The following is a 22926-nucleotide window of genomic DNA, read 5'->3' as shown; positions in this document are numbered from 1 at the left end:
GCTCTCATCCAATATAACTGGTACCCTTAGAAAAAGAAGAGATTAGGATACAGACACACAGAGGGTTGATGATGTGAAGACACAGGGACAGAACAGCCATCTATAAGCCAAGGGAGAGGCCTCAGAAGAAACCAACCCTGTCAATCAATACCTTGATCTCAGACTTCTAACCAGAACTGTGAGAAAATAAATTTATGTTGTTTAAGCCACCAGGCTGCGGTACGTTGTTATGGCGGCCCTAGCAAACTCCTACACCATTCTAGTCTGATGGCCACTTCCGAGTGTTCCAGAGAGTTCCAGAACCTTCCTTGATCTTGTCCTCAGGTTTTGCTCACTGCTTATGTACAGCCTCATTGCTTCAGTTGCAGGCCATTTCTCTGGTTCTGTCCTTTCGTAGAGAAAAAGGATTCTAGTCGTCCTCGTCATACTGTGCTGTCCAATGCACAGCCACCACTCACCTGGACTTATTTAGATTTAACTTAATGACAATTAAACATTCAGTTTCTCTGTTGACCTAGCCACATGTCACGTGCTCAGTACCACATGTGACAAGTGACTGCCTAATTAGACAACACATAGGTAGAACATTTCCATCATCCCAGAAAGTCCTCTGAGACAGGGCCGGTGTAGAAGAGAGCTTAACCCTCCGTTAGATCCCCAACCGGGCTGTATTTGTTAAGGTTCCCTCAGTGGGAAGCCATGTAAACCCACTTGAGGCAGAATAAGTAAACAAAAAGGATGTATAGGAAGGTGGTCCTTATTGGGAGCTATACATTTCCCACAGGATGAGAAGGACAGTTGAGAGAAGCCTGGGCAGCAGGTCCCGTTTCTGGGCCTTTCTTCTGTGGAGCTGTCAGTTTCCCCGTGGTTGTGTTCTTCAACTGAAAAATCAGGGAAAAGAATCTGAAACGGCCCGTTTTGAGACAAGGTTCTCAAATGTGGCTGAAAAAGAAATGGCAGTAGGTTCCCAGAGGACAAAATGGCCACAGGATGTCCACCCCGGTGTCTTCCCAATGATCACAGAGAACAGGAAATCACTCTGAGGGGTGTCACGAGCTCAGTCAGGGTCCACTGCTCTGGATAATGGTATCTCTGTAGTGGATGACCCAGAACCTTCAATTGCATATTAAGCATTGTATTATTTTGATCTTTACTTTTAGTAGTGCAAATAAACAGCCCTCAGACCTAAGGCCCTTCCTTCCAAAGCAACCATCTCATGTACTTTAATCAATTCCTGTTGCCAAGATCAGCCATGATATCTTGCTGAAGCCCACAATTTTACATCAGGGAGAAAAATCCTGTAATTTTCCACTTTCGTGAATGGTTCTCCCTAAAAGAGTTTTCTCACTTCAATCTTGTACATTTCATTTAATCAGTACACAGATACCTGAATCATGCTGTAACACTGAGTTCTGTGATTGAAGCTAAATTCCACACAAAGACTTCAAATCCCTTTAAAATATGCTGTCTACCATAAAGAGGCCACATCATTGCAGATAATTCAGTTTAGATGGAACTCTCTCTTACTTTAAATTATAAAAAATATTACACAAACAGAATATTAAAATAATTGCATCTGTGTTTAAAAATTAAATCACTAATGATTCCAAAATTAATAATCAGGAAACAAAGGGGGGGGGGTGGTGTTTGAGTAGATGACAGCAAAACTGTATCTCCTGACCAACAAAACAGTGCAGATTTTAATTTGGGATTGTCTCACTCCCAGCTATCCATTCATAGTGCACGTCCATCGGGTTCCTGACGAATATGAAGAACCATAGTTTATCATGTCACCGGAGAACTGACTAAGGATTTCAACAGATTTTGAGTTGGTCAAAGGAAGTGGCGGGTACCTGTATAGTGAATCTTCACTCTTCCGCTCACTCCTCCCTATGGCTTATTTCCAGTGGCACTGATACTGTAATTGTCATTGCAAAGGGATTCTAATGCTATAGATATGCTCCTATTGCTTCAAAGTCTTTCTGTGACCATGAAGAAATTTAAATGCTGAGCTTCACTGTGCTGCCATACTTGAAACTTCATTTATGCTAAGAAAGCTGGGATGGAAAACCCTCAAAGAAAGAAAATCAGCAAGTCAATTGTCTCCCTTATTCAGACTCTCTTTTACTAGTTTAAACCACCTAGATTTATTCTTGTGTTTTTATCTTCTTGGCTCCATTTCTGTTTTTGTCCTGAAGTAGTATTTATTTTTTCCCCTTTTGTATTATGTACTATTGATCACTTTGTAAGAGCCGTTTGACGTGTTTTTTTTTTTGTTTTGTTTTTTTGCTGGTGGATAAGTGTTACCTTTTGAGTGGTTTCTGGTCTCAGGTATTAATGTACCCATCACAGGGATGGCATTACCATCCACTGAACCCATTTCAAGTTCATTTGCATTGTGCAATTCTTATTACTATATTTGCAAGCATATCTAAAAGGAGCAGAAGATCATTAAAATTTTTCCTATACTGCATGATCAAAAATCTTCAGAAAATTCATTGGCTGTCTCAGGAGTACTAAATGCTTTCATCATTTACTTGTCTATATTTTTGACATTATTACACGTAAATATTCAATGACCTACTACAAACTAAATTAAGGAATTACTAGAGCTGAAATAAATACTCTTAATTATAAGTAACCAATTAAATGTGAAGGGAGAAAAGTGATTTTTTATATTTAGAGTAAGTTGATCAGTGCTTGCAATTCACAGAGGTGCGTATGATTGTTAAATTTTTATATGAGTAGTTCCTGGTATTTATGAATATTTTTACCAAATGGTATACGCAATCATTTTCTATTTTCAAAATTGGAGATTTAGGTGTGAGTTAGTTCACTTTCTACTTGCTCAAGGTTGTGTTTTTACAACAGAGTAATAATACTTTTATATCTGTATTAATTCATGAGTCAAAACATTGTAGGCATCTGCCAAATGGTTTAACTTTATTTTTTTCTATAGCTAATCACATTTGACCGATCTGTTCAAATTACGTACTAAAAAGCAACAGAAATGTGGAATTCGTTTGCATTTGTTTTCCCTAAGCTTCATCCCTCTAGTGATACCCTTTACTGCACTTTTGATTTTTATTTGAAAGTGAGTTGTCACCTCTGGTTTAAACTCTACTCTCTGCTTTTTATCCCATTCATTCTATCCTTGCTGACTGTGTATTTTCTGGGAGTGGCATTTGCCTCTTATTCAACTTGGCTTTCTTTGAACAAATTTCAAGACCTACTAGGGTTGGTAAGCAGAATTAGATTTGGGCTACTGGGAAGTTAAAGGGGACTTGTGGCAATATATGCAGAGCCTGGCATCCCGTGCTTAAGTAATTCTGCTTTCTGGTCATGCAGACTGTGAGGAAGTTATTGTCTCTGGACAGTGGTGACATGCTCTGAGCAGGGACTGAAGGAAGGTGATTTAAATGCTATGAATGAGATGGTTTGGAGATGGGAGGGGCTGGAGGGAGAGGAAATGGACAGCAAAGTCCAGTTCTCTTCTTGCATGTTTTAAATTAAATTAAATTGAACATATTAATGAGAAGATAATAGAAGCGACTTATCCAGAGAATTCATTCTAACTAGTGCAGTCAAACAGTAGATAACAGATTAGATTAGGGCCTTCTCAGCTTGTTATGAATTTCTTAAGGAAAAGTTAATTTTATAGTTTAGATCTCATGTATGATTTTCTCTGAGAACCACACTTGTCCTAAAACTCCTTTTAATTAGCTTCTTTTTTTTTTTCCACTTTTCTGTTCAAGGCCTTAAAGAAAAGAAAAAAAGCCCCTGTGAATGCCACCCTCAGTCCTGGGTGAAATGGGCAAAGAGAGCCAATCAGTGGTCTGTGTAATTCTAGAACAAATGTTCACATGTACTAGGGTGCCAAAATCATGTTCTGGGGTTTTGACGAAGAAACTGTCATGGGTTGTCCATATCAGGCTCTCTTTATCTGGCTATTAAGGTCTTCTGCCCACCCACAAAAAACGAACAAATCCTTAAGAAGAAATGTAAAAGAAGTCTCATATGTAGCTGTAGCTATAGATTTACCTAGATAGATATAGATATTTGGGAATCAAGACATATTTGAAAATATATACACACCCAAGTATAAATGCATGATGGCAGCTATTGTGTAATAGAGAGGTTAGGGCGGTCCTCTAACTTAGCCAATAGCTTTAAATTTTCCTCTGTGAAAATTCATAAGAGCGGCCACTGATCGTAACATAAGCAATTTGGCTTCTCTTCCCACCTATGTGAAGGTGTTGGATGACTGGAATGGTCCAGACAAGGCAGTGGCAGGAAGAAAAGGTGGAAACACCCAGAATGATTAGCATTGGTGGAGTGGCTCACAGCTCAGAATATTCCTTTCTGCTGACGAGTGTTAGAAGGGCCCGAGTGAAGCCACAGAACCTTGGTGGATATTGGCAAGTAAGAGGATGGCTACTTGGATCTTGAGATATACTGGAAAAATAAAACCACAAAACTCTGACCAAGTAGGACCAACTTTACTGATTTTCTCCACTTTCTATGGCCAAAGATAATTAATTAAATTATAAATCGTTACAACAACTTTCAAAGGGAAACACTGAAGTAAGTATGCAATTATTTATGTGATGCATACAACACTGATTAATTTTGTCTCATTTATTCTTTTTACAAATCTAAACTACCTCCACAATTTATTTTTAGGATCATGGTTTCCAATCACATCTAATTTTGCATAGTTTAAGACTATCCCTAAGAGACTGCCTCCATTAGGGAAAAGCTGATGTATCTGTTCGCCTACAAAAACCCAAGGGACACAATATTTATTCACAGGACATATTGTTCATATTTGAAGGTGAGTTGCTCTGGGTTATACTCACGTAGGAGCGGGGCTGAGTGCAACTTTCACTTGGCATTCATGCCTCCTGCAGCCTAATTACTCTTAGAACCAGATTCTAGAAAATGAGCTGCTCTTGGCATAGTCTGGCTTTCTGTAATATCACCTCTCAGGATGCATGTGCTTTAGATTTTTAAGACAAAACAAATCAGGCAAAACAATAAAACGATCACAATTCTTATCACTGTCTTCGCAGTTGATCTGTCTGTTGCACAACTTCTGAGCTGCGTCCCTGTAACATATCTTTCTCTTGAAGTTCCTTACAGTCTAATGGCAGCTGCTTTTAATTTCTTGGATTCTCCCATCTACCTTATCTGAACTGAGTCATCGTGACCATAGAGTAGTCCTCCCGTGATCCATTGGGGATATATTCCGAGACCCCCGGTGGAGGCCTGAAACCATGAACCGTACCAAACCCTAGCTCTACTATGTTTTTTTCTGTACATACCTACCTATGTAAAGTTTAATTTATAAGTTAGGTACCATAAGAGAGTAACAACAATAAATAACAAAATAGAACAGTTATAACAAAACACTATATTAAAAGTTATATATGACTATGAGCCCTCTCTTTCTCTTTCAAACTGTTGTACTGTACTGTACTCACTCTTATTCTTATGATGAGGTGAGATGATACAGTGCTTATGTGAGGAGATGAAGTGAGGCCAATGACATAGGTATTGTGACACGCATTAGGCTCCTATAAGAGCCACTTGAACACAAGCACTGCAATACCATGACAGTGGATCTGATAACTGAGACAGTTACTAAGTGACTGACGGGTGGGGAGAATCTACGGCGTGGAGATGTTGGAAAAAGGGATGATTCATGTCCTGGGTGGGAAAGAGCAGATTGGTGTGAGATTTCATTGTGCTACCCAGAATGGCATGCAATTTAAACCTTAATAGTTTATTTCCAGAAGTTTCCATTTAATATTTTCGGACAACAGTTGACCTCCGGTAACTGAAAGTGCAGAAAGGAAAACCTTGGGTAAGAGGCGACCACTGCAGCTCAGAGGACTTGCCAATATCTTACATTAAGTAGGGACAAAGGACCAAACATTCAACCCATAGCAAGCAAATATAAAATATCATTTCCACACTAGAGATTTCATCCTTCTTTTGATTGGTATAGCAAGAATTTGAGACCAACTTGAAGCCATAGATTGTAACAGAGTCTTATGTAATGTGCTAGTTACCATCTCCATCTGGCTATTTGATAATTTTCTGACAACACACTTGCCAAGCTAGCTTTCCAACTCCCTATCTTCTATGGAGAGTTTTGTGTTGAAATTTCCCCACTGAGTGTGGTTGTGACTTAGTCTCCTTCAGAGTGATTGCTCTTCTGGCTGACTATGCAAAGAGCCCTCTCTGGTGTATTTGCTTCGTTGAAAGTCGTCATCGACAGGAACAGTTCTGAATAACTACTTCAGTGATTCTTAAATATGCTTGCAACTTGTTGACTTGGGGAGCTTTCCAGAGGATGGAACAAGTTCTAATGCTTCTTATTGGGTTCTAAATATGAAACTGTGTCTATCAAACTTCAGTGAATTGAAATGACCTTGCTAGGCAACTCTGTTTTCTTTCTTTGGAGGAGGGTAAAGTGATCCTTATTTTGAGTTTTGTCTGATGTTTTATATGATAGAAGAATACAGATAGTCAACTCTCCTGGACAACTTTTGTATTCTTTCTAGTTTTGTCTAAATTTGTAATACTTATTGTTCATTTGATGCCATTTGTCTTAAATCTGACCCTTTAGTTTTAGCTTCCTTATTAAGCCTTGTGTTCTAGTATCCAATTCATAAACATATACACTACTCAGTAGTCCTACAATATGCTAAGATGAATGTTGACATTTCTTGGACTCTCTTATGCGTTGAGTGTCATTGTAATAATATGCCTTAACTCATTTAATCTTCACAACAGCCCTATGATTTAGTTATTAGCATTATTCCCATTTTATAGAAAAGAAAAATTAAATGTCAGGGAAACTACATAACTTTCATAGCTACTAAACGAGGAAGGCAGAATTCAAATTAAGATCCATCTGATTGCAAAGCTTCAAGTTATGATCCCGTAACTCCCAGCCGACCCTTTTTGTCAGGAAATCTACAATGCTTCAGTCAAGGGGGGTGTTTGTTCTGAAATACAATTTGGAGACCCAGAAATTATAGAAAAATAGGTGATCCAGTCTCAATTTTTTACATTTTTTAATCTATTTCTCTAGATAGCCCTTGGGTTGTTTTTTTTTTTTTTTTTTCCCTGTTGTAAGAAATGCTATTTCTGTTTAACTGCTACTGGAGTTGAAAATCATTGTCATGACTAAATTTTTTTTTTTTTTTTTTTGCCTAGTAAGAGCCCAGTGTAGGGTGCTCAGTAAAGATTAATGGATGGCCATGCACAGTTGTGTGGGAGTCATGTGCGTAGGATCTGCTCAATTCTCCAAAAGAGACAGAAAGCATGTGGGGAAGGTGAAAATCACAGGCTCGTCACCCAATTCAGATCTTGGATTTCTTTGTTTGACTTTATCGTTTAAGGGTCTCCAAGGTCCAGGTGCAGAAGAAATGGGAATATGGAGCCTGGTGTTTTCTTGAGAAATGATTGGGAAGTGCTGTGAAAATTAGATTTCAGTGTCTACTTCCAAAATTAATATCAATGAGGAGAGAAAACTTGGTTCTCTGATGAGGACTGAAGAGAGTCAAATATATTTTTTTAATCGACACATTTTCTATTATTATATACATATAAAGATGATGAGTAATATGCCATATCAGATGGTGTATTCAAACTGTCAGAATCAGGGCTGAAGCGTGAGTAACTTTCCAGAGAGATTTAAGCAGTGGAAAGTGGCAGTAACCAGCCATAAATTTATCTACTACCCAGGCATCCCTGTAAATCTTGGAGGAACAAAAAAGTTCCTCCCAAATTACAAGGTGGGTCATTTCTAGAAGAAAGGATGAAGACCAATCATTTCAATGTCACTGAAAAACCAAATGTCTACACACTGCCTGGGGGTGTGCACTCAGTAGCACTGGGGTCAGCCATGGACCTGGGAGATGACGAATGATGATTTCTGAGTACCTTTCCAAATCTCAGGAGACCTTTAAGGCGTTAGAGCCCTCACCAGCAAAGTCAAGCTTTGCTTTGGCATCCGAGAACATGGAAAGAGGAAGCCCTCCATTATTGGGACCAGTACCGTAGGTCTAAGCTGGATGGGATGTGTTTATATTGCAGTGTAGAGGAAAGGTACAGGCATACCTCATAGATATTGTGGGTTTGGTTCCAGACCACCACAAGGAAATGAATATTGTAATAAAGCAAGGCACACAAATTTCTTGGTTTCCCAGTGCATATGAAAGTTCTGTTTACATTATACTATAGTCTATTAAATGTGCAATAGCATATCTAAATATTATATATATATATATATATATATATATATATATATATATATATATATGACCTTAACTAAAAATACTTTATTCCTAAAACATGCTAACCATCATCTGAATCTTCAGTGAGTGGTAATCGTTTAGTTGGCAGTTGTTGTCACAAACCTTCAATGTGTACAAAACACAATTGACCTGTGAAGTGCAATCAAATGAGTTGTGCTATACTGGCATTGGACGGCCCTGATTCTGCTCACACCTCTGTGTCACCGTCTCAGCATCTTTAAAATGAGCAGGTGGAGACTAGCTTCCTGGGGGTCGATTCCAACACTACCATTTCATGTCATCTGTGATGGGTTTCTCTACGAGATGGGAATTCTACAATGGGGAAACACATGTATCTTAAGGTTTTTGATGACAATGGATTTATACAATTCTACCTTTTAAAAAATTTTTAAAAACTCCATTTTTATCTCCCACTAAACTCTCTTGAGCTATAAAGGGGTTTTATGAAGTTTGATAATTTGGTGTATGAGAGGAGAGTTTATTTCATTAATACAGTACCCTCTATTGCTGGCACCACACTTTACTTTCCCCCCCCCCCAAAAAAAAAGGTGACTTTTGAGAAGCAATCCAGAAGGTGTATTAGGAAATAGGCATTGTGGCCAGGAGAGAACTTACTTGCAGCTTAAACATATGAAAATAAGGTAGCTCCTATGAACAGAAGTATTGTGAAATATATGTGTAATTATGCCCAAGGTATAGATGCACATTTATAAATAATAAAATTGAAGGGTTTGAGAAGTAGGAAGGACTGTTGGCAGTAGCAGGAGCATCTCAGCAGCCAGGCGGAGAGATAACATGGAGACCTGGGCCAGGCTTAGTCATACTGCCTGACTCTCAGGGTTGATTCTCCCAGGAAAGACCTGAAGGAGCTGCTGACATTTCTCTTCAAAGAATCAATGAATCTTTGTTTCCTTCAGCCTGCTCATTTGACCTTATTTAGTTTTGAAACAGCGAAGAAGGAAATAAAGAATGAGACCAGTGGGGTGGGGAGGGGATAGGCAGAAAGAACAGAGAGGGAGGTGTCCTGCTCTTGATGCCACAGATAAGATCATCACTCGGGATATTATGGTTTGCTCGCTGTAGTCTTATTTGTTCCTGCTTCTCATTTCACATTCTCGCCCTCATGTAATAAGTCACCATCTTCCCAGCCATCATCCTCGTATTGACAAGCAAATGTCACCCATGTTTGATTGACATCCATTGCTCCTGAATGCAAAAGTATGATTTACGAATCAATTCTACTTGTTTATTTCAAGCTGTTCTTGTGTGTCTCGTGTATGTGTTCGTGGGATAACTTGCTTAATATCTACTCGGGGGGCTTTCCATTAATATTATAAACCCAGGCTGTTCTGTCTCCTGCGCTCCCACTGCAAATGGGGCTCTTCTTTCTCATATTTTTTCTACTCCCCCCATCCCCCAACAGACAGGCAGGAAATGGGTTATGGAGCTTATAGGACTTGCCACATCTTAGGAAAAGATCTTGTCCAGTACTTGGTAAATGTTGCTTGCTTTATCTTAAGACTTTTGAAGGCATTTTGACAAGCGATAATTTCTCATGCAGGCAGCACCTTTAAGTAAATGCAACCTGAGGTCAATGGCTGTAGCTCCTGAAGGGTTGCTAGAATGTTAAGCCTGTAAGTGGAGTGCAGATGTGTACATTCTCCACTTACAGCGTTTGTAAAAAGAACCATACTCCTCCCCTTATGCGTTGGGCATTTTCATTTAAAATCATGGAACTATCCTTTGGCTTTTCAACACACCCTACTGCTCTCTGGATAACATCTTACTTCATTTTAGAAGGCTGGAGAGGAAAACCACAGGTTAAAAAAAAAATCCCATCTACCATCTGGAATATTCTAAAGGGCCTTCCTTATGTTAAAAGTGACATTTTGAAAAACACCTGAAGCACTGATTGTGGGTGAGCCTGTAGAGAAATATTGTCAACCAAGCCACCCTCCTTTCAACCTTCTCCACCTTCCAACTGGCGCTGCTGGCAGTGGGGACATAGGGGACTTAGGTGTGACCCTTGTGTTCTGAAGGCTACAGCACATTTGTCTCCCCCCCCCCCCATGTATGTCTAGAGAGAGCGCTGCCATCGCCTGGGTTCAGCAAGGGAGTATTCAGGATCTCACTGTTCATCCATTTGCAGAGAGGGAAAAGAGAGAGAGAGAGAGAGAGAAAGAGAGAGAGAGGCCGAAAAAAAAAAAAATCCCACATTGTCAGAGTAATGCCAAACTCTCTCTGAGTGGGATGCGCGGAGCAGATGCTGCAATGAGATGCCAAAGCGGCTCCCCTTCCTCTGTGCCTTGGGTGCCTATAAATTGCTCCGGCGCGCGTTTCCAGCCTCCTCTTCTCCTGGCAGGTGGTACCCAGGCAGAATTCTGCGTTCAGTCTCGCTCTCGCTCGGTTCCCGGCCGTGAGGCACTCGCCGCCGCTCGCTAGCGCCTCGGCTCCAGCCCGGGGTCTCCCAGAGCTACCCTGTCCGCTGCTCCACGCACGGGGGTGGCTGGCCCCAGCTTGCGCCTCCCGTGCGGGTCTTTGGGGGTGCGCGTCTATTAGAGTTGTGGTGGTTGCAAAGGAGGAAGAAAAAAAAAAAAAGGCAGAGGAAGGGCCAACAGAGCGAGGGAAAGAAGAGGAGAAGGAAGCAGAAAAAGGCAACTTCAGACGGAAAGTTGGTGCGAACTGGCGCAGTCTGCAAAAACCGAAAAGTCGATCGCAGGTGGCGGCATAAAAGTGTGAGCGGCCCGAGTGAGCGCTAGAGGCGGCTGCTGGCTCTGCCCTCCTGGTGGTGGGTGGCCACCGGGAGCCACAGGTGCGAAGGGGCTCCTGGGCTCCCAGGAGGCGAGAGGGTGCCCTGCGCACCCCTCCCCCAGCCTCCACCCCCAGCTTGGGACTTCAGATCAAGTCACTTGGCATCCGAGCTCCCTCCCCAGCCGCAGCCTCAGCGGGGGGAGCAGGAGCAGCTGAGGAGCGGCCGGCGCGCACCCGCCCAGGGGAGTTGGGGTTCGCAGGGGGTTGTTTTCGGCTCTGAAGAGGTCCCCGCCCAACCTTCAAAATTTTGTCCAAAAGCAGACAAGAGGATCGCCCCGCGCTGAGCCGGCTGGTGGGCAGCAGGAGGCGCCTGATCGCCGCCGGGGCGCTGGGGGTGGTGATGGTGCTGCTCTTGGTCATCCTCATCCCGGTGCTGGTGAGCTCCGCCGGCACGTCGGCGCACTATGAGATGCTGGGCACCTGCCGCATGGTCTGCGACCCTTACGGGGGCACCAAGGCGCCCAGCACCGCCGCCACTCCGGACCGCGGCCTCATGCAGTCCCTGCCCACCTTCATCCAGGGCCCCAAAGGCGAGGCCGGCAGGCCCGGGAAGGCGGGCCCACGTGGGCCCCCCGGTGAGCCCGGGCCACCGGGCCCCGTGGGTCCCCCGGGCGAGAAGGGCGAGCCCGGCCGCCAAGGCCTGCCGGGCCCGCCCGGGGCGCCCGGCCTGAACGCAGCCGGGGCCATCAGCGCTGCCACCTACAGCACGGTGCCTAAGATCGCCTTCTACGCCGGCCTCAAGCGGCAGCACGAAGGCTACGAGGTGCTCAAGTTCGACGACGTGGTCACCAACCTCGGTAACCACTACGATCCCACCACGGGCAAGTTCACCTGCTCTATCCCGGGCATCTACTTCTTTACCTACCACGTCCTGATGCGAGGAGGGGATGGCACCAGCATGTGGGCTGATCTCTGCAAAAACAACCAGGTGAGTGCGGGCAGGCACGGGGAGGGCGGGGAAGGAACGCGGGAAGGTGCAGGCGAGAGGGAGGAGACCCCGGAAATGGGGTGGGAGCCCTGGGAGGAAGGGCGCGGCAGCCGGGCTCCCGGGAGCAATGTGAAGGAGGACGCTGTTCCACCCTGGGGAGGCAGAGGTCCTAAGCCAGAGAGGGCGGCTCCGAGGCGAGGACCTAAATTCGTGCACGCGAGGAAGAGCTAGACCCTCCAGGGACCAGAAGCCAGGAGCTAGGTCCCCTGCACAGCTTGTGTCCGTGGAAGTCCAAGGGCAGCAGGAAGCGACCCCCGGCTGTGGGCTCCTCAACAGTTTAGAAAGGCTCTCAAGCTTTGGCGGGAATGGGAGGGCTGGGAGTGTCCGGAATGGGCGTGCCAGGGCAACAGACCCAAACCCGGGGGAGAAAGACAAGGGCTCCAGGGAGAAAAAAAGGCCCCGAAGGAGCGAGTCCAACCAAGCAGGACCTTGGGACCTGCAGTCGCATGGTCCCAGCAATGTCTCAGACCTGGAAATCCACGGAGAGTCAAATTCAGGGCACAAACTCCCGTTCAGTTTTCAGCAGAAGAAGAAGGGGGAGAGGTAAAGAGTGCTGATAACAAAAGGGAAAGTTGACACTCACGAGTTTACACCGTAAAACAGGCTCCCAAACACAGAACTGAAACTTCGCTTACTGGAGTAGGTTCTAAGACGCACAGGCAGGTGGCAAGGAGGGCAAGAAGCCGAGCCCAGCCCTGCGGGTAAGGGCCTCACGGCCAGTGGGCCCCAGGGCGCCTGCGTGAGAGCGCCAGCTTTTGCTCGCACACCCGGCAGCGGCCTCGGCCTTGACTGTGAAATAGCCTCAGATTAGCCCCGGACCAGGAGGTTTTGCCCTCTCGAGCTAGTCGGCGCTGCCACAAGTGCCACAGGGCTTCAGTTTTATGCAGGGGACCCTTTCCTATTTGCGTGAAAAACTCGCGGTCATTGCAACACCAAGGTGTGTGATTCCTTAGAAGAGGAAAATAATATTTGTAACTGCCTAAAAGTGTAATTTGACCCTCTGCACACCCTGAATCAGCAGCCTCTGGGGGCAGAGTTCTTGTAGCCTGAAGTCTGTAGTCTAGGCTGAGTTCTTGGGCTGGAAGCTGGAACTTTGCTTACTGGGTAGCACAGGCGTGGCCCTCCACCCTGCCATTGCCAACTTTAATTTAACGGGCTCTTGGGCTTCAGGTCACTAGCCCCTTGAATTCACAACTTTTTGGCTATAACCCGGGTTTCTATTAAAGAGTATTAAAGCTGGATTTCTTCCAAAGACCTAATTCAGTGTCAGAATTCTTTCAAAAGTGAAAGACAAATATTTTGAATGTACCAGAGCTAGAAAGGACAAAAAAATCCTATCCTGTCCCTTCTCCTTCCTACCTCTCCTTCCTTCTAAAGAAATTTAGAAGTAGTAAGTCCTCAGGACTGGTGGAACAAAAGAGGGAAAGTGGCCACCAGGAGGCACTGATAGGGTTGTTCATTACAGTTATTATGCATGAAAATAATATTAAGATAAATAAAAATTAGTCACAGAGCACTGGGATAGTTATAGGTAAATGGATAAAAAGGGTATGACTCACTGTACCAATATAGAGCTATTGTGTCACACTTACAAAATGGTTTATGAACAGCCCCTCAGCAGGCAGCGATGAGGTGCCCATTTATTTACAAATTGGCTCTCTTCTGACTCAAAGGTTAGGTCTGGAAAATACTGTTACCCTGAAAAGATTGTTTTTTGAGGTATTCATTAAAATGGAATAAGATTCGAGTTTTATCAGCCAAAGTATAAAAGTGCTCACATCTTTAAATATCTAGAAATTACAGTTGCATAAAAAACCAGGGAACAATACGTTTAAATTAGTTTAAACATTGGTGTCTAGACTGATAAGCCCAGGTATGTTACATTGATTCCGAGATCCCCATCCCACATATGTGTTCTGTGTGCATTTTGTTTTTAAATGAGCTCATTGTTTGGAGTGTAGACTGCTCCTTTGTATCATCCCAGCCTGTACATTCTTTGAGGATCAGGAAAAAAGAACAAGGCAGACTATCTGACCTTAAATGTATAATGCTTTCCATTGGCATTCTTAATCTGCTACTCTGCAAAGGTGTGCAACAAGTAATTCAGAAAAAATAAATATAGTAGCAAACAGTATGTTTTCGAGTTCCCCATAGGCTATTTGAGGGAATGGTTATTACAATATTACTATTAAGGAATTTTATCTCTAGTATAGAACCATTTTGTAGAGTCTGGTCTGCAGGCAGTTGCAAAGGAGAAATCTTATAAAATCTTTCTTTATTACTATTAACTAAATAGTTTATCCTTGATTTTCAATTATGCTCTTCTCTCGTCACTTCTTAGAATGGCAGTTTCCCCCTCTGAGCTGACCTAATTTGTTTTCATAAAACAGAAACTCAGAGATCCATGTCAGTGTAATGCTCTGTGGTTTAAGTGGATTTGAGAAGCACAAAAATTAAACTGAAAATGCAGTTCACTCTAGAATAGAGGAATGCTTTTGGACAGTTACCATATGAGAACCATTTTATTTATGCTTCACGTTAACGCAGGATCACAGATGGAAACATCAAAGACCAGTAAATTAACATGATGCACCACTTAACCTTTTGTTTATGATTCCACAGAAGTACAATGAAAATGAAATTATGAGAACATCAGTAGCAATTAATTCAATTAGCAAATGTTACCATAAATATTGTCTCTAATGATAAACCCTCACTAATATGATAATGCTAAAGCTACACAACCTATTCCATTGTCACAAACATATCACTGAAAGCAATGTGGTTCTCAAATTCCTCATGAAACCATCAACCTAAATTTAATCTTACCATTTGCTGAAAGCCCATGATAGTGCATATGAAAGGTAAAAACTGGACTCAAATAGCCTTACCTAGAAACAGGAAATATTTTTCATGTGTTTGTATACTTTTAGCAGAAAACCTGAATAAAAAATATTGCTATTGGAATACAGTCACTGTAAACTACTATAATAAGCCACTATAATAAAAACTAAAACCAGCTCAAGATTAGAACTGTATAATTAAAGACCAGTTTTTACTCTAAGAATGTATGTTATAGCACCAGTGAACAAGAGATACAAGTATATTGTAAACAGTGAATAGTTTGTAGGTTGATATTCTTTTGTTAGCAAGATGAGTAAAATGTCAAATTCATTATCTTTTTAGGGGCCATGAAACATGCACTAAAGATCAAGCAGAATCTAAATACTTAACTTATGATATGAAAAGATATTAGCATACATTTAGGTAGAAATGGGTATATCGAGCTAAGGAAAGGATGCTTCATATTTCCAGAGAAAATACTGAAATCAGTGTACATGCAGGAACCTGTAAATAGCCTCCAGGGTAGTTGCGTTACCTCTCTCAATAGTTTGATGGCTTAAAGGAAGAATCATTGGAAGTCACCGAGCTGGAGACTAGAGCTTGAAATTTCAAGTTCTATTATACCTTGAGAGTATGAGCAGGTGAGCAGGCATACCAAAGTCATACAAAGTATACTGGAATATGGCAGTTATTTAATGGGGAAAGTCTTACGGTACAGGATAGGTAAAAATCTTAGAGAATCACTTTCATTAAAAAGCAAGCACACCGGCTTTATCCAACAAAGGAAGTGAAAACCGTAAGGGAAACTTCCAGTCTGTGGGATCCCACTAATGCCATTTACAGGTTTTTGTGGTTACCACTACTGAACAGAAATGGTCATATTGACATGGGTTTGTGGTTGTAACCTACAGAATAAAGACTACATTATACATATTTTTAAGATTATTGTCTCTAAATCAAGTGATTTTAATGAGTCCTTGTTTCCAAATGCCTTCATATAGAAAACAGTGTAAAACATAATTCCCATAGAATATATACTAAATGCCTAAAGCACTAAATAAAATGTGTCTGGTTTATTAATCATAGCTGGAAATATATTATGGATTGATGATATTTTGCTAATATGACTAATTATTATTTTGTATTTAAATTTTTCTCACCCATTAAAAATCCACACATAAAAAAATGTATCAGGTCATAATAGCACTGGCCTCCTTGTAGATTTTTTCCCCTGGGAATTAATGACTAAATGAAATTAATGAATCAAAGCACTCAACTCCTACAAATTGTGATTAATTCCTGGGAAATATTATGACATGAAATTGTATTATTACTTAATAATCAAAAAAGATCACCTCACTAAATTGGTGTATACATTTGAGTCAGTGCTTCTGAACGTAATTGAATGGTATATTGCTTTCATTATATTAGTGTCAATTAGTCCAGTGTTAAACAATGCTAAATCCTGTAAGTCCTTTTCTCCTTTTGCTATATGATATCCAGAAAGAAATTTTTAAAATACTACTCAAATTACTTGACAAGTTCAGCAGTGTCAAAGAGCCTTCTCCTTTTTTAACATCTCAGCATTAATGTGAGAACATACCACATGAAACTTTAATTTGAAAACCTATCATTTACATTTTGAAAGACATGCATGGAAATTCTTGACTTATGTCTCATTTCCCTCATTTTGCCAAGTGATAAAACCTGGCATATTGTACCCCAACTCATGCATTATTACATAGTGCAGGTTTATAAAACCACTAAATCACTTGCTATGTTATTCAGGGAAATATCATTAGACGGGAGCAGAAACAAGCCACAAACTAGAAGATGTTTTACTGAAATAAATCAAATACAAGTCTGCCTACTGGCAAGTTTTTTCCAAGGCAGAATCAAAATATAGCTACATGGACATGAAGCCTAATTTGAGTTGAGGATATGACAGAATGTCCACGTTACTTGATATGATAGGCAATTTGACTGTTTGCAAATGTCTATCAACTCACTAATGAGATCACAGGCTCAACATGAGTGGGTTTATAGGCAAGCTCCATCTTCAGAGCAAACCCCACATTTAGAATCACTGAAATATAAAAGGGTGTTCAATGAGATCATTCAAAACTTCTAGCAATTGGAGAGACCTCAAATCATGGAAATTTAGCTCCTTCTATAACTTTTAGATATGTTGAAATTAAATGATTTAAGTGCACACATCACAATTAAGTGATAAAAAGGCACAGATAGGAGAGAAAAAAAAACCTCTTAAAAGTTGGGTGATATAGCCAAAGATGATTAAATAAGTTAACCTATAGTAAAAGGGGCTTTACTTGAATGAGATTTTGAAAACCCCAAATCAAAAGGCTTTCTTCCTTTTTTTCTTCCTATATAGCAGAGTTAGAGTAGTGGTATTTCTCTGAGTCTGTACCTACTGTGGGTCTCAATCTTCCAATAACGTGAGGACTACCTGAAGTTTCGATTGAAGTTATGTATTCATCAACACCTCGTTAGAATATTGCTATTTGGCTTAAATTAAAATGCAAAATTTTTTTTACTATAATATTATTTCCACTTAATGAAGGGATTGGGTATAGAGATGCAAGCAGTAGGACAAGTAGTGATTTAGGAAGAGAATACATTGATAGGCATTGTTTATAACACGTCAGCTGAGGAGACCGCTGGAAAGATCCTCACAAAAGCACTATTTTCTCCTTTCCACTCCCCCTTTCCAATAACAGTTGAAACGGTTACAGAAATGTCCTCGTCGAGCTCTGAGGCCAAAGACTGTTCTGTGCTCAATGCTGGGCGATGGCAGAGCATCGGCTTCTGCTGCTGTGTGACTGGCAAAGAAGACAACTTGAGAATGCTCTCTGACAGATTCTAATTCTCGTCTGTTCCACGTAGGTGCGTGCCAGCGCGATTGCCCAGGACGCTGATCAGAATTACGACTACGCCAGCAACAGCGTGGTCCTCCATTTGGAGCCAGGAGATGAAGTCTACATCAAATTAGATGGCGGGAAAGCCCACGGAGGAAACAACAACAAATACAGCACATTTTCTGGATTTATTATTTACGCTGACTGATAGTGCAGACACTAAGCTTAGGATTCTGAGTTTGGACACTGGATTCGTGTGGCTAACGTCAGTGCATCAAGGATCCCAGGGGAATGCCAGTTGTGGGGCACCTCAGTTGTGTATATGTGGGGCATTCGAATGCTACCTGACTCACATCTGTATACTCAGAAACACTATGTAACAAAAAAAAATATATTAAAAGCAAGATAAGCAGATGTGTGATCCACTACCGCCAAAGCAAATACTCCTTATTGTAAGTGTCCATGTGAATGAAATCCTATATAGATCACAAATTTTTATAGAAAAATCTAAGACACTGAATTATTTCTTCGATATATATGATCCTTTGGTGTACCGTGATCCTGCTGCTCTACCCATGTCAGCTTTGGTTCTTGTGAGTGTACCTACTTATTATACTTGGAGTCCGACATCCATAGTGTGTGGGAGAGGAATGATTTTACCCTGCAGAAGGTCTAACTGAAATGATGCTGCTGTCCCCAAAGAAATGGCTTGCCTTGTACTCTTGTTAACTTTAGAGCTAGACCTGGGAAGGATTCAACTTCAAGCCTTAACCTGGAATTTTCTGGATGTGAGGGAATTCCCAAGCCTGTGCTCATGTTCCCGTTTTCCTTTTCTTAGGAACTTTCTTTTCTCTCTTTTCTGGTGATAATCTTTAACAATGGAGGTTGAAATTATATCATAGGATCACCCTAGAAGTGTGAGAACGTGTCATTATGTACGGTATTTAGAAAATCCCCTATGTGTCCATTTTGTTAATAGAATGCATTTAGATCTACTTGGGAAGTCAGAGAAATTTATTCTGTAGTGTTAAATCAGGCTGAAGCTTTTGCCTTCTTTGGAACAGAAGATTATTCATAACCCAATGCACAGAGGTTTAATTTGAGCTACTGCATGAATCACCAAGAGGACACGAAGTTAGGCCTTCAAATAGTTACTTACTGTACGCCGTGGCCTGAGGTTATTCCAAAACAAACAATTTCACATACAACCAGTATGACAACAAAGTGTATATATTTTATACAAATACTTGCTACATGTATGTGTGTGTGCATATATATGTACACACATACACACACATATACACATATATATGTTAGATGAAATATAATATGCATATGGCTTCAGCCCATAGGCACAGTGGCTGGTATAGCCTCAAAAATTTAATTTAAATAAAAATGTACGTGTATACACACATACCAACACACACAAATTATTTGATTTTGGATTGAAATATATTTTGGATGACAAAAAATATAGAGAATAGCAAAATTATTTAAGTGACTTCTCTTTTAAGAGTTATCCAGAAAATTAAATTTTATTAGGTTAAAATGCTCTATACATCACATGTCTGTAAATTAAGCCTATGGCTTCTCTATTACCCTCTGCCAATCAATACTTTTCACTGCATTGTGTGGCCGATGGTTAATATTAGAACTGCTGAAACAAAGTGGCTCTTCTTTCCAATGTTTATGAATTATATGCATTTGAGTTATCAATTTTTCCTTTTTTTCTCAGGTGGATTGAAGCTGACAGTAAAGTAGATCTTGAGAGTAGTACTGCAAATCTGTTCTCTCTGGTTAAACTACACTGCCAAAATTCATCTCTTTAAATCTAAGAAAAAAATTAAAAATGCATCTTGTGATAGATCCTAACTATCCGACAACTTCCACTATTACAATGAAAAATCTGTTCCCTCTCTGCTGCCTTTGAAGACTCTTTGACAAGTAGATTTCAAAAACAGAGATTTAAAAATCTGCTTGTTTTAGTGGTGAAGGATATTTGCATTTTTTCATTTAAAAGAATGAGTCTGTTCTCCTGGCTCATTTCTCTTGGGTTCTTTCTGTTCTGATACACAGGAAGTTTGATCATCTTTGATCCTCAGAAATATTTTTTATTTAGCAAACCTCACCTTTCCAAAAGAGTTATGTATGGTGTTCCCAACTGAAGGTCCTGTTTGCTTGGTTTAAATGGCTTTGTCTGAGTAACTGTCATGATTCATATGGTCAAAAACACTTAGTCCATTCACCAAGAATAATGACTAATTCTATTTGGTCTTTCTAATATGTAAGATAACTCATAAAGGACTTGCAATGGACTTTTTTTTCTATTTAACAGTATATACTTATTAAAGAAGAATTGATTACAAGGGTTTGGAGATTTTTTTTTTTTTTTTGAACAGCAGAGTGAAGATTCAGGCAAAAGATTAATTTATAAACAGCAGTGCACATCAATGGAGAGTTTTAACTAAGAGTTTTTAAAAAGGCTTTATTTACACAAAACATCAGGGCTGTATACCTTTTAAAGAGTAGGCCCTAGAATCAGACTGTCATTTCTAATAGGTATGACCTTTTCTTCAGATAAATAAGCATTATTTTCTCTGTTTAGGCCCAAAGAAAAACAAATAAAAGGTAAAGGAAATAAAGAGAATATATATATAAGGCAAAAGTTTTTCTTTTTTTGCATTATACATTATTAATTAAATTGTGGCCTTTGTTATTATAAATGTAATGATTCATTAAACTATATTATGTAATATATTTTGACTTTTATGATTGAATTTTTATAATTCAGTACTTTGTATGTGTTCGTGCCCCTTTATACAAATTTTTCAAAATACAACAAAATTTAGAGTAAAAATGGGTACCAGAAAGCCACAGGCAACACAATTGATTTATTACAAGTATATATAGATGGGTGGACAGCATATAATTAACCTTCCACGATATGGGTAACATTGTGAATTAGTTGGTAATTGTCTTACAGTATCTGTTGGAAAAAAAAAGTCTCAAAATTTAACTTCCCTTGCTGCAGAAGCTCTTTTAAAGTGCCATATTATTCATTAAACATTAATTAAAGAACAGCAGGATAATTAGTAGGATCATCAATATTACAAGAAACATTAGATTGCTCCAGAAGGGGGTAATTTAACTAGAAACACTTTAAATTTTCTCAAGTAGTGCAGCTGACAGATTAAGAAAACAAAACAAACTCTACTAAAGGGATATAGACGGTAAATGATTGTTTGGAAATAGGTACTTCTGTATTTATTTTGTTAAGGCAAAGCAATAGGGCTCCGTGAGGCTCACTAACCCCCTAAAGATGCAGATGTAATAGCCAGTTTCTGAGAAGGCAAAACTCCTAATTCTCATCAAAAGGAAACGATCCATCATCAGTCCTACTTAGCTCTGATTAATGTCTCTCATCACTGCGAATGTTCTTTTTAAGCTTTATACACAAGGTGTGAATTCATAACCATCCTATTTGAAAGTTAGCCATTGCTTAGGGTTCTCTATTAGTATCTTATCAAGTGCGTTCGCAGTTATACCTCTAAGCAACATTTTAGGAACAATGTTGGTGAGTATGTGAGAATAGCCGTGACCTCCATATTTCATCAGCCGATGCTTCGTGTGTATGTCATGTGCCATCAGAATTCGATCTTCATAGCCCTCATCCACCAGAAGACGCACCCTGTGAATAAATGTTAACTCATTATATGGCATTTGTCTCACATTTACAATTCTCGAGGTGCTTTAAACTTCTTACTCATAAACCTATTGTGCTCGTCGTATGGCATGTGTACTGGGAGACCCTTAATAAACATTGTGTGCTGATGGTAAAGATATTACTGCATTGTGGTAGGAACCTGATCCTTATTCCATGCACACAGAAACTTGTAGCCTGTGATATTTATAACAACGCCTGGCAATACCGCATAAAAGATAGCTTCTAACAGGAGGTGTCCATTTGAATGAATGGCATTTCACTAAATAACTTTGTTCTGCATTTGCAGCCAGCTCTCCACTGAAATGCCTCTCGTAGTGGGCCCATTTTTCAGATCTCATTTTCTCTCCTTTTTTTCTAGCAAATAACATCAATGACTATTTGTGATCAAAATGGGAAACAAAAGGAATCTTCATACAAGTGAAAAATTCTAGGACTAAAGTCAGTTGGTTTGAAAGTGAAGGGCACACTGATAATAAGCTAGACAGTCATTTTAAAAAGGTCAGCAACAGTCCCTTTGTATTTTGAGCATTTGTCTCTCGAAGTCTATGGGAACTTTGACTTACTCTTGGAGCATTCGGTTGACCCATACAAATTTCCTCTCCCCTCCTTCCATTTCAACAAGATTGTTATAAATAATGAGTCGTTCCTTTCAATTTATTGTCAGTTGACAAAAGGACTTTGCTATTGTCCAAACATGGAATCCTCTTTGCTTTGTTAAATGCTGTAATCTGTAGTGTGCGTCACTTCCAACAGCCACCATCTGCATCTGTCTGGACTCTGGGCAGTGTCTGTCGTGACTTCCATGGGTCTCTGATGGCAGTGATGCAACTTGGAGACAGTGGCTCTTCTGTGGCATTTGCTAGATCGTCTTGTCAGACTCTAGATTCCCAAATGGATCTAGGTATCCTTTTTGTTTCCATAGTATTTCTTGGCATCCTAGTGCATGAGTCATTTAATAGCTACTACAGTAAGCAAAATGTGGGGTACTCCCTAAAATGCTCAAGCACAAAGCCCTGCCCTCTGAGAACATACATTTTAAAATAAATTATAATTGAAGATTAGATCACGTGTTTTCCGGTCAAAGGGATACAGGTGCCAGAAAAGAAGACCCGACCAAGGCATTTTGTCTAAAACTCTTCATTCACGTCACATGTATCCCATGTGTGTCCCGTAAGTACATGGAATGCTAATTGTGCCACCACAGTTCTTTGCCTCCTTAAAATTTCTGTAATGTCCACAAGTTCTCATGTGAAGTTACTTTTGGAACAAACTCTCTACTAGGAATTAACTAAGAGAGTTATGTGATCACTTATGAAGAAGAGAAAGAGTTGAATACATAGTACTGAAACTTAT

General features: G+C 40.5%; 2 protein-coding genes across 5 annotated transcripts in view; one reads left to right on the top strand and one right to left on the bottom strand.

Moving 5' to 3' along the window:
• Positions 1-10577: 10577 nt before the first annotated feature.
• On the top strand, positions 10578-20507 carry C1QL3 (complement C1q like 3). The gene is made up of 2 exons (XM_019746077.2): positions 10578-12069; positions 17878-20507. Exons 1-2 carry the CDS (start codon positions 11482-11484, stop codon positions 18055-18057), a joined length of 768 nt encoding a protein of 255 aa, XP_019601636.1. The 5' UTR covers positions 10578-11481; the 3' UTR covers positions 18058-20507.
• A 214-nt stretch (positions 20508-20721) lies between these two features.
• Positions 20722-22926, bottom strand: part of PTER (phosphotriesterase related) — a 54784-nt gene continuing 52579 nt past the window's right edge. For all 4 annotated transcript variants that reach the window (XM_019746082.2, XM_019746083.2, XM_074324808.1 and 1 more), the window contains one exon: positions 20722-21537. In XM_019746082.2, the coding sequence (XP_019601641.2) occupies positions 21327-21537 (211 nt within the window). In that variant the 3' untranslated portion in view covers positions 20722-21326. The remainder of the gene's footprint in view (positions 21538-22926) is intronic.

Source organism: Rhinolophus sinicus, linkage group LG02, assembly GCF_036562045.2.
Source record: "Rhinolophus sinicus isolate RSC01 linkage group LG02, ASM3656204v1, whole genome shotgun sequence".
NCBI classification, from domain to species: Eukaryota; Metazoa; Chordata; class Mammalia; order Chiroptera; family Rhinolophidae; genus Rhinolophus; species Rhinolophus sinicus.
This window is presented reverse-complemented; position numbering and strand designations above follow the sequence as displayed.

Bases quoted from the DNA above. Each gene is read 5' to 3' on its own strand.
- C1QL3 (XM_019746077.2), top strand. From the start codon at position 11,482: ATGGTGCTGCTCTTGGTCATCCTCATCCCGGTGCTGGTGAGCTCCGCC. The intron at 12,070-17,877 runs GTGAGTGCGGGC...TGTTCCACGTAG, and splicing joins ATCTCTGCAAAAACAACCAG to GTGCGTGCCAGCGCGATTGC.